This window comes from Doryrhamphus excisus, linkage group LG18, assembly GCF_037039965.1.
Source record: "Doryrhamphus excisus strain RoL-2023G ecotype Guam linkage group LG18, RoL_Dexc_Guam_v1.1, whole genome shotgun sequence".
Taxonomy (NCBI): domain Eukaryota; kingdom Metazoa; phylum Chordata; class Actinopteri; order Syngnathiformes; family Syngnathidae; genus Doryrhamphus; species Doryrhamphus excisus.
This window is the reverse complement of record NC_136374.1, coordinates 12,523,487-12,535,522: the sequence shown is the minus strand read 5'-3', so window position 1 is coordinate 12,535,522 and position 12,036 is coordinate 12,523,487. Positions and strand designations below refer to the sequence as shown.

Genomic DNA, 12,036 nt, shown 5'->3' with positions numbered 1-12,036 from the left:
ACATTACCAGTCAATATACGATCCAGGAGTTTATTCTTTGTTAAAGTACTATACTAAAGACCAAATGAATACAGTAAGCAAAATATGTTTATATTTGTGACGTTATCTGTTTGAGTCACTAAATGCGCCAAAAAGATAAACTAAAGATAAACTAAATAGTAGCCGAGGGCCGGTTCTTCCGTTTCTTTTCTTTACCCTGAAACTATTCAATTAAAGTCCAGTTAATAATACAAATAATAATAGAAACAAATGTTTTAATAATTATTACTTCTCACAGTATATAATGATCTACAATTATTTTAATGTTATTGTCTATGTGATATAAATAATATATCATATATAATATAATATATCATATTGTCAGTCTGTGATAAATTTGTTAAGTTAAGTTGAGTTAAGTTGAGTTTTGTATTGTAAACAAATGTGGTTTTGCTATTAAGTAAACAGAGGATTATTGTTAATTGTGTGTAGCTGCTCTATAGGAGCAGGAGCAGAACTCAATACAAAGGGTAAAAAAATTTGCATATTCGGTCTCATCAGTTGCTCATCTGTTGCTAGGCAGAATTTTTTTTCTATACATGAGACAAAGGACAGGGAGAATTGGCAGGACCTCACCAAAAATGAACAAAAAATTAAAGGTTTGAGTTTGACAATTAATTAAGAATTAATTCTTAAATTCTTCTGAATTAATTTAATTCAAGTTTAATTCATAAAGAAAATTCTCCAGTATCTTATTTGGAAGCCAGCTCAGGTTTACTGCTTTTTATTTAATCCAAAAGCTAATGCTAAACACGTCTTAGTCAGCAAAGTCAGGACGCACAATCGATAGCTCAAGTACTCATGGAGGTGAAGAATCAATAAGACAAGTTAAGTAGCTTGTGTTCTGATCCAAGGTCAGTGTGACTGAGACACAAAGAAAGAAGATTTAATGAATTTATATTTATCTATTTTACTTTATTTTATTTTCTAATCTTTTATATTTGCATTGTTCTTTTTATAATCAGTTTACTGTTGTTTTAGGGAGACAACTTTTAACAGCCTTTTTTATATACACTGTCCCTGTCAAATAAACTGATAATAAAGCAGGAAGCTAACCTATTTATATCATGTGATACACATCCATTGTTGCAGCCTGAGAGGCGGGGCTTGTGTTTTTTAGGGGTGGAGTCATCCAACAGTAGATCCTTAAAAAAAAAAAAAGAGCAGGGAGAGTGTCGACTCCGGTGTAAAAGTGCTGTGTCACACTTGTGCTGATCTTTAGCCCGTTTTTCAGTCACATCTGATAAATTATAAATGACAGCAGCCTCACATTAGAGGTGACCTTGAGCGGGTCACCTGTGTCCACTGCACGCTGGCGGTTCAATCAGTGATCAGCCAGAGAGGGTTTGTTCTTGGCTCAGGCCGAGATACAGGAGATTGTTTCATAAATTATTCATCTGTGACGCTGACTGAAGTGGCCACATCGCAAAGTCAACGGCGCTAGAAAACGGGGCTGGAATGGCGCCATCTACTGTCCTTCTCTTTCTTATATCATTTTTTTTATTACTTACCGATTATGAAAGCTATAGTAGCCAAAAAATGTTAGCATCTCAGCAAGTTACTATTATGCGTTCTCTCTAAGTGTTGATGAAAAAACATTATCAGTAAAGCAGAAAGACATAAACATGTAAAAATTGTAAAAAAATGTAAACACTGGTACATGTATGATGTAGATACCTGTTTTATCACAAATGTATTATTATTAAAATTTATTATTATTATTATTATATTAAAAGTATTACAGACTTAGGGTGATTGAGTTGTGTTTTCTGTATAAAAACAGCCTATAAACATTTTATTTGGACAAAAAATACATCAATTTGCAGAGCTGTGAATGCCGAATCGTGGATATGCGTGGATCCACTGTATATTTTTTTTTTATTAATATGGGACTAATGTTAAAACATCGCCTGAACGGTTAATAAATGTCTTATGATGGCCACAGTTTGACTCTGCAACAGACTATTTCTATTTCCAATATTTCCAAGGAGTAAAAACTGGTTACAGTATTATACCGGTAATCCTATAATTACCCAAATCCGACATGACATTTGTTCCCATGCATGTCATTTGCAAAGTGTGATAAGTGATCAGGGGGAGACTCCTCACAGTTTTAGCATACATGTTTAATGAAAGGCACTCCTTACAGACTAAATAAAACATCATTCATTCATTATGACTGTGCTTACAGTGTGTTGACACACACACACACACACACAATAATCATAAGTGCTAGTTCATAACATAAAGTGCTGAGTAGCCATTATATCACTAAATGATGTAGCCTTTACATCTTATTGCCTTTCATATTCATTAAATATTATAGTTATTGCTGTGTGAGGGGGGGGTCAACCAGGGTTTCCTTCGCCCATGTATTAACATTATTGCATATTGTACGTTTATTACAAAGACATCGTTGCCCCTGGCCTTTGCTATATTGTATAAAGTCCATGCATCACTTGATTAAAATGAGGCATGCTTGCCTACAACAATTTCAAATAATGGCCTTTTCCTATTATCATATAGATGAATCTACATTATGTTTATTTTGTGAGCTTAACTTTAATAGTTGAACCTAGTTTGGCATGCATGCCATGCAATATTAATAAAAGGTAAATGCAGGCATGTTGAAATTTAGAGGGTGGAAAGGCTTGTGTTTTTTTCCACTCACATAATATCACATTGAGGACGCTGATGTGCTTTACTGTTTATGTTACAATCAAAGTGCTTGAGAGATATGTGGAGATCTAGTGCAACGCTTTAACAAGCTCTTTAAATTGTACTTTCACATTCTATATAGTAAATGTTTCTACTGCGTACGCTATAGCTCCATCAAATTGTGTTTTCTGCATGCATGTTAGCATTTGCTCTATATTGTGCATCATATCTACAATGTGTCAAGTATTCATCATCCATTTTTTTTTCTTTTAACACTGTGTCCGCAATTAAAGATGTTCTGATAAGACAACGCTCCCCAGTGCCTCACAAACACACACACACACACAGACACTTTGTAACACCCTTGAACGCCTCTTCTTGTTGTAGATTTCGCTCAAAATGACAAAGTGGCACCTCATGTGGAAGTAATGTTTTTTTTGTTCTTTCACAGCTAGGCGGAGGTCACCACAAGGATAGGCAGGTCAAATTTGCGACTTGAGGATCCGACATTAGGTGAAAAAGTGACATTTACAAAGATTAAAAAAAACTGTAAAGAAATCAGATTTTAAACACAAGTAAATGTGTTGCCCATTGCAGGTGCTTTTTCAAAATATATTCAATAATATTTAAATTATACTGAATATTTACATTCAGTAATAGAACGCTGATATCAATGATGCAATTGTAGTGGTGTACAGGAGTACTGCAGCATGCCGTTTCTAATATATTGGACACTTTATTGAACCATATATGAAGGATGCAATGGTTCTTAAAGTGCTTTTGTATGATGCAGTGCACTTCTAACCGATTAGTATTGTTCATGATAAACATGCTGTGATGTCGTGCAAGATGGTGATGGCGATGAGGAAAAAGGTATTAGTAAAAAATATTTAAAAAAAAAACAAAAAACAACTTGAAACCAAACTAAAAAGTCTTGTGCCATATTTTGGGGTTAAAACTTTGATTTATGTATATAAATACTTCATATGAAAGAAATGTAATAAATAAGATTTGATCATGTACATAAGAGCTACTCAGTTTATATGAAAGGAAAGACAAGTTGGCGCCCCTTGATACTTAATACATGTCAATCAGACGCTGCAGCGATATAAAATGTTCATTACTGAAAACCGTTCTTCTCGTTCTGCCAAGTCCCGTTGCTTTTGTTCAGTGATGACGAGCTTCCGCCATATTTGTTGGCTAGCGACGACTTCTGCGCTGCTTCTGTTGCCGCATCAATCATCTGTTTCTCCTCCTGCTCTGTTTCACGATGGTAGAAGTAGTTGAAGTTGGATACGATGACGGGAACTGGCAAGGCGATGGTCAGCACGCCGGCGATGGCGCATAGAGTGCCCACCATCTTACCGCCCATGGTGATGGGGCACATGTCCCCGTAGCCCACGGTGGTCATGGTGACCACCGCCCACCAGAAGCCATCGGGGATGCTGACAAACTGTGTCTGGGGCTCGTCCACCTCGGCGAAGAAGATGGCACTGGAGAAGAGGATGACGCCGATGAAGAGGAAGAAGATAAGAAGCCCCAGTTCGCGCATGCTAGCTTTGAGGGTCTGTCCCAGAATCTGAAGCCCTTTGGAGTGTCGGGAAAGCTTGAAGATGCGGAAGACTCTCACCAGGCGGATGATTCTCAGGATGGCCAGGGACATGTTCTGACTGGAGTTTGTGTCATCATCGGGGGTGGTGGCCAGCTCCGTTCCCAGGGTGACAAAGTAAGGGATGATGGAGACAATGTCGATGATGTTCATGATATTGTTGAAGAAGTCGCTCTTGCTGGGGCACACCACAAAACGGACGCCTGCTTCAAAGCAGAACCAGATGATGCAGATAGTCTCCACGATGAAAAAAGGGTCTGTCAAGTAGGCCAGGATGTTCTTCGTGTTGGGATGAGCGCTAGAACCTTCTAGGGTCCCATTGATGATTTGGTCTATTCCTGGGGAAAAGTCGCTGTCTTCCCTGAACTCTGGAAGGGTTTCCAGACAGAAGATGAAGATGGAGATGACAATGACAAAGACAGAGACCAAAGCGACAGATTTGGCAGCACTGGAGCTCTCCGGGTACTCAAACAGGAGCCAGAATTGTCTTTGGAGTTCATTGGTGGGCAGAAGAACATCAGGCTCTTTGATGAAGCCTTCATCTTCTCGAAACTGCTCCATGGCTTCATCGCCGAGCTCGTAGAAGACAATTTCACTTGCGAAAACATCCAAGGGAACATTGGCTGGGCGGCGGATCCTGCCGCCTGACTGGTAGAAGTACAGAATGCCATCGAAAGATGGGCGGTTGCGGTCAAAAAAATACTCGTTCCTCATTGGGTCGAAGTGGCTTATCCTCTTGGTGGGATCACCCAGCAGTGTATCTGGGAACCTACTGAGCGTGCTCAGCTGGGTTTCGAACATTAGGCCTGAAACGTTGATGACCACTTTCTCGTCTTTGTCCTCCATGCAGTTCTTCTCAAAGAAGTCTTCGTTGTCGTAGCAGTCCTTGGGCATCCTGCTGAAGACGCTGTCAGACGCCGACTCGCCGCTCACCAGAAGCTTCAGATTGGAGATCAAACTGCAACTGCTGGAGGTGGCTTTGGAGGTCGGTGGTGTGGATGGGGACAGCCCTTCGGGACCGTGGGGGTACCCTCTGCGGCCCCTGCGCGGTGACAAACGAGGAGATGCCAGGCGGCGGGCTGAAAGGTCGTGCTCCGGGGCTTCTGATGTTAGTGACGTTGGGTATCCGGAGTCACTGGGATCCCCCAGATTGATACCAACATCGTCCACATTCTCGAAATTAACAAGAGGAACCTCCATCACCGTCGTTGTCTGTCAGCACAGCCGGAGTGCAGGATGTGGGAGAACAGGGTACCTGTCCGAACCTGTGTCCTGCCGGCTGGCATCCAGGCAGCTTCAGTGCTCTGCGTAATCTGAAGAGCAAAGTAGCATGCTGCGTTAGCCGCTTTTTTTAAAATGTTTTTGTTAGCATCAGCACACCACTTGCCATCTGATACCGGACTGTTCCTCGCTTTGAGTCCATGACGTAAGTGAAAGCTCGGCAAGTTTGGCTGGAAAGCTGCTTACACTGAACATGGATAGTGTGCTGGCATTTGTGTGTGTGTGTTGATCAGGTGTTACACTATTACTGCATAGGTCACATTATTAGAGACCCCTGAAACATCCAATATGTATATTCTGGGTGTACATGTACTTTGTTTTTTTAATCAATTTTGTTATTTTTCAACATTTTGTGGAAATGTCTCACCGACTATTGTAACAATATTAGCACATATTTATCATAAATTTCTGCACTTAACCTAATATAACAGCTGTATGTATTATATTCCTCTGTTGATCTTGTCTTTATTATTATTATTATTATCTGTAATTACTGTATAGGGAAGAAGTCATCGCATTGTGTGTTACTGTGAATGTAACAACTATTACTTTAAATTATCATTTTTTATTTATTTTATTTATTTTTATTTATTTTTATTTTATTTATTTTTTTTATTTTATTTATTTTAGTTTGGTTTAGTTTTGTGTTATAATTTATTATTGGGGTGCTAAAATAAGGTGACCATATTGTGTGTTACTGTGAATGTGACAACTATTACTTTAAATTATCATTTTTAATTTATTAACACCAGTTTGGTTTAGTTTTGTGTTATAATTTATTATTGTGGTGCTAAAATAGCTAAAATAAGGTGACCATAATATGCAATAGAACCAGTGTTCATCACGCTGCAGTGTAGTCGTACACCACTGACAACTGCAATAATAAATAAACTGGTTTGTCAATTTAATAAGAGCATTATCATTTCAAAAGCAACATTTGTGATACGGCTCTTGCAGGTGTACCTAATGAAGCGGCCAGTGCAAAGCCAATCTTCTCTGCATTGCTGCATGTCTATGTCCGACTCTATAACTGTGGTTCTACAATGGGTCCAAATGCTGACGTCTGTTTTCCGACTTGCAAGCAGCTTGTCCCTTTCACCCCAAAGGTTCTCTTCCCTCTGGTTTTAGCATTGCAGCACATTGACAAGGTCAAACCGACACAATGAGTGAAGAGCAATTTAAAAAATGTCAAATATATATATATTTTTACAGTAAGAATTGTCTTCGCTTTACCTCACTGAGCTGACATTGAGACAAATGACATCATCATCCTCGGCAACTTGCAGCCTCAAAGCTAAAACACACACTTAAGAGTTGGAAAAAAAAAACAAATGAGCACTCACCCATGTCTCACCCGGCTGGTCAGAAGTGCCCTCTACTACTTTCTACCTCCGCTCATCTCCCCCCCTGACTCCCCTGAACTCCCAATCAAGAATGTCACTATAAAAGCTCCCATTGGGTAATTTAACACCTGAAAGGAAAGCATAGATGCCACATGTGCACACACACCCACACCCTCTCGCAGGCAATGCTGTGGAGAGAGGTGTTTGTAGAGGGAGGGGTCACCTGGCTACTACCCCTCCCTCTCGTCCTATCACAGGGAGTGCTGTGATAGGAGATTTAAACCCTGACGTGGTGAGGCTCTACCCCCTTTTCTTCTTTTGTGTCCTTCCTGCAGAGTAAGCATGCAAACACGCATGGGATCATTCAATCCAGCGTCACCTTGGGGATAAGACTGCATTGTGTGTCCCCCCCCTCGACAGCAAGCCAACAGCACCTGACAGAGCATCTGCAGCAGTAAACATCTGTCTGACCAGCCTTTTCATGCCTGATAACAAGCACTCTTATTTAAAAAGGTGTATTGATTTTTTTTTTGTCCAAAAACATGTTTAGGAATTAAAAACTGGCCCTGACTTTCTGTCAAGGTTGCTAAACATCTGTCCTCACATACAAGAATAAGACAATAATAAAATATGAAATAAAATGAAATTGAAACAGTCAGATCTTTTGGACGGCAAACACTGTTACGGACACTGTTATCATAAAACATAGTAAAAATTGGGTTTCAAACCATGGTTTCTCCGTGTTTAGCACTAGCATCATTCCCACTGTGCCAATGCTAAGTCACTTAGCAAACTAAGTCTCTTAAATGCACTTTATATTTTATAAATGTAAAAGGTAAAACATTAACTGAGCTTTCACCGCACTACTGAGCATGCTCACTAAACTTCCTTCAATTTGTCTTGAAATTCGGTTTTGCACAAGATTGGACAGAAACCAGTCCAGGTTCAGGTTTGGGTAAGAGGTAGCTGTGTAAAGTTCTCGTTGTAGAACAGACAAATGTATGTGAAAACTGTAGTGAGCCATTCTATATTTTTCTATAACCATGGCAAAAATATAGACTTTCAAATAAAATACATCTACTCACCAAAGATGTAAATTTCTTCTCTTCGATCACCATATCATGGCTTGTGGTACAATTTTGTTCAGATCAACCAATCAGAGGATGGAAAAATGCTGCCGTCACTGAGGCAAATCTGATTGGTTAAAGAAACAGCCCCATTGCTAATACTGTGTATTCAGGCTGGGGGGAGGCAGAGTACAATCTGGACTGGTCACCAGCCAATCACAGGGCACATATAAACAACCTTTGACATGCACATACATACTGTATGGACAATTTAGAGTCATCAATTGACCCAACATGCATAGTTTTGTACCTTGAGAAAACCCACGCACACACGGTAAAAGATGCAAACTCCACACAAAGACCCCACCCAAAGGATATGTGTCATCAATTTACCCCAAATATGTTTTTTTTTTTTTTATTTCCGATGGGGCATTTATTTGCGTTCTTAAGGGACATTTTCCCCGATCTGCTTGGTGCTTGGAGGCACTCACAAGCCTCGCCCCTCCTTATGCGGTGCCGACTGCTGACCAGCTGCCACCTATAGTTCCCGCTGACCCGCAGCATCAGACTGACAGGTAATAACGGTGTTTGTGAAATTCACTGACGTTTAGTGCTAAATTAATCACAACATTAGTGCTGCTGAAAACATTGTGCCGCATGAGGCCCGACCCATTTTGATAAAAAATAAAAGTAAAGTAGCAACTCAAAAAGTATACGAGCAACTCAAAGCCTTGTCCAGCTGTTTACTGACATTTGTTACGTTAAACGAAGGGAAAGATGGAAGTAGAGAAGGCAGAGAGTTTAAAGACTGTACTCCAAATTAGATACGTTTATTTGCTTAATTTAATTTAATATAAACATATATATTGTCGATATATATAATAAACAATTAACTGTACTATCAATGTATCAAATATTGGGTTAAAAGATTCAATCCGCAACAACAATGTTGCCACTACATCAAATTTTATGGATATCAATTTTGGAAATATGGGCCATTATTTAAATAAATAATAACATACAGTTATATATATAATATTGTTCTATTACTATTTTTCTTTATTATCAGCATATTAGGTCACAGCATATACAAAATGTGAGTGAGTGAGACCTCTCAATTTGACACAAACATATTTTTATGATTAGAGCGTCAGCTCAAAGTAAAATTATGACACTGGCTTTAAATTCTAAATGTTTGCAAGTGGAAAAACCTATTTAGGAACATTCAGAAATGATTATTATTAAATATTTGCCACAATACAGCTTTCCTTAATGAAATGTACAAATAAAAAATATCTAAAACACATTTTTATCTTTGCTATATTTTTGACAATAGTCATAAAAAAGGAATAAAAATTTGCATTTTCCTAAGGAATTGCCTACAAATATTTACTGCTCATGTTCTGCTACTGAGGTTTGTTGGATTAAAAGACTTGAAAGAGTTACATTTGGGGATAACTTTTTGCTTTCCAAGTTTGACCTTTTGTGAGAAGGACATCCAATTTGACAGTAAAAGATACAATACACTATTATTAGGTTACCTGCAACCTGCTCTGCTGTCCTTCTCTGTGGTTGTACTGCATGCAGCTGTGAGCCGGTGCCCCTGCTCAGGAAAGCACTGCAGAGTGAACAGCACCACAGACTGCAGTCCACGGTGCACGTCAAGGTCATCCAAAAAAGCTCGTCTTTAAGACTTGACAGTCGATGGCTGGTTGTGCATATTAGGCGGTTGCCTCTCTGGGAATTCTTATTACATTATGTGCAGCCATGAGGATAAACTTTAGGCTTGGAGGGCGGATGGGGGGGTGCTCAAACACATGCAAAGGAGAGGACAATGTCACAAAAGGACAAACTTGACGCCTGAACATTGTCGATATGCGACATTGCACATATGGTGTTTGAGGCAACATTATAGCAGTTAATTGTGTTTCTAAAATGGCAAAAAGAAGTTAATCTGCTAAAAAAAAAAGTGGAGCAAACCCTGCTTTTGATGTGTACTTTTGGCGAGACAGCCAGAGTGTAAATAATCGATAGAGGGATTTGTGTCTGTAAAAGTAAGAACAGGGGGAGGTAAAAAGCTCAAATCTGAGCTTCTGCAGTGTCTTACAGGACAGCGACGCACTCCCCCTCCTCTGTCTGTCCTTCATCGCAACAGTTCATCCATCATACACCCCACCAACAGCTTCCTGATGACACTGGAACCTTACTTGTTAACACTGTGTTGACAAAGCAGTTTGCCATTAGCACGTGTGAGTGAGAAGAGGACGCACGCATGTAAAACACCCAAGGCCACACTGCAAAAGTTTAAATACACTTTCTCATGCCGTTCAATGACAAGGTGGGTCTAAACTTTTGACTGATACTCTATTTTAGACTTGTACATCCAAGTTAAACAAGCACTAATGATGTGGGGTTTTTTTTAACCCGTCATGACCCCCCCCCCCCAGGAAAAATCTTCATGTTATCATTTAAGTTTTGATGTCAGTAATTACTGCTCTTTATCATAAATGATATCATTAATTGGTTGGCTGGCCACCCCTGGGTAAGTTCAGTACTGTTATATGTTTTTGCCATTTGTGGATAATGGCTCTCACTGTGGTTGGCTGGAGTCCCAAAGCTTAAGACTTTTTCACACAGTGCCATGTAGGCTTGGATTTTTTTACTCCCTTACAATGTTTTATTAAAATTTTTGTGTTCAGTTGCGTTGTCGTTGACTAATGCTTACATTTTCTGATGATCTGAAACATTTGTGTGTGAGAAACATGCAAAGAATACAGAATCAGGAAGGCGGCAAACACATTTTCACATAATTTTCTGTATAAGTAAGATTGGTTTGTTATCCCTGTTCTTAAGTAAGAACCTTCTTGATTTTTGTACGATATCAGATATAGTATAGCCCTGGTTCAAAGTTCACTTGTTTGTACTCCATGGTCTCTCTGTAATAGTTTGCAGTCATAGTTTTGAATCACCAATCATTGTTCTTGATCTAAGTAAGAAGCCCATTGTATTTTGTATATCAGATATACAGTAGTATAGCCCTGGTTCAAGTTTGACTTATAAGCAAAATACCTACTAATATAGTTATCAGATATATTATGGCTCAGGTAGCTGAAGACAAGAGTAAAAGCGATCAGAGATTATTGCTCTTTAGATTAGTAAAAAAAAAAAAAAAAAACTGTTGCTTCTGGAACAATATCAGGGAAAAAGTGGAGGTAGCTGACGTCAAAACAAAATGAGTTCTTGTTTTGTTTTCCCGGTTCCACTTGTCAAATTTGTATCCAAAGATTGTAGTCAGGGATTATTATGCTTTACCCAATGAAGAATCCTACTGATTTTGCTTCTACTGCACCGATTCAATACTGTGATGTGTTTCATGTTGGGTTTTACCGGTGGTGTAACAGTGCACTGCATCATATTGAGAGGCGTTTCTAATATTTTGAGCCACTCACAACAGGTTTGTTCTTCATGGACGTTTCCGTGCCAGCTTCCTTTTGTTTCGACAGAACATGTGGTCCAGTTGACAGATGAGACGCTGTCCAGCGGCTCCACTAAGCAGATTAAACGGTCGCATGCACAATAAACAACAGTGTGGACTAAATAGTACACATTTAATTGAAACGTGTGGACTGTTGCCAGCATCACAAAACAAACGATAAGTGCTCATCTTAAAAGAAGTCCCTTCAGGCCAGGCCACAATAGGGGGGAAGGGCCACAGCCGTTGACCAATCATGGAGCAACAACTCATTTGACACTAGCCACGTTTACATGAGGAGTTTTTCTCTTTCCGAATGACCTTTCCGAAAGCAATGGTATACATGGAAAGGAATATTCCAATCGCGTGTCTACATGCGCCGCTATAATCAACCAGAATAGTCAATGGGGCATGCGCAGTAAAGCGTAAACACCAACATCACGTGATACCAACTTCCTCAAGTTTTTCTTTCACTTGTTGGAATAACTCCGTATTTCCAATTTTTCGTTCATCCAGTCTTGAAATCAAGACCTAGTCTAGTTTGAATCAAAAACAAACTTTCTGCAG

General features: G+C 39.3%; 1 protein-coding gene across 1 annotated transcript; it reads right to left on the bottom strand.

The window, feature by feature from the left end:
• Positions 1-3,649: 3,649 nt before the first annotated feature.
• LOC144894373 (potassium voltage-gated channel subfamily A member 10-like) lies at positions 3,650-6,017 on the bottom strand. Its single transcript, XM_078798344.1, has one exon. The coding sequence runs from the start codon at positions 5,504-5,506 to the stop codon at positions 3,818-3,820; it is 1,689 nt and encodes a 562-aa protein (XP_078654470.1). The 5' UTR covers positions 5,507-6,017; the 3' UTR covers positions 3,650-3,817.
• Positions 6,018-12,036: the final 6,019 nt, after the last annotated feature.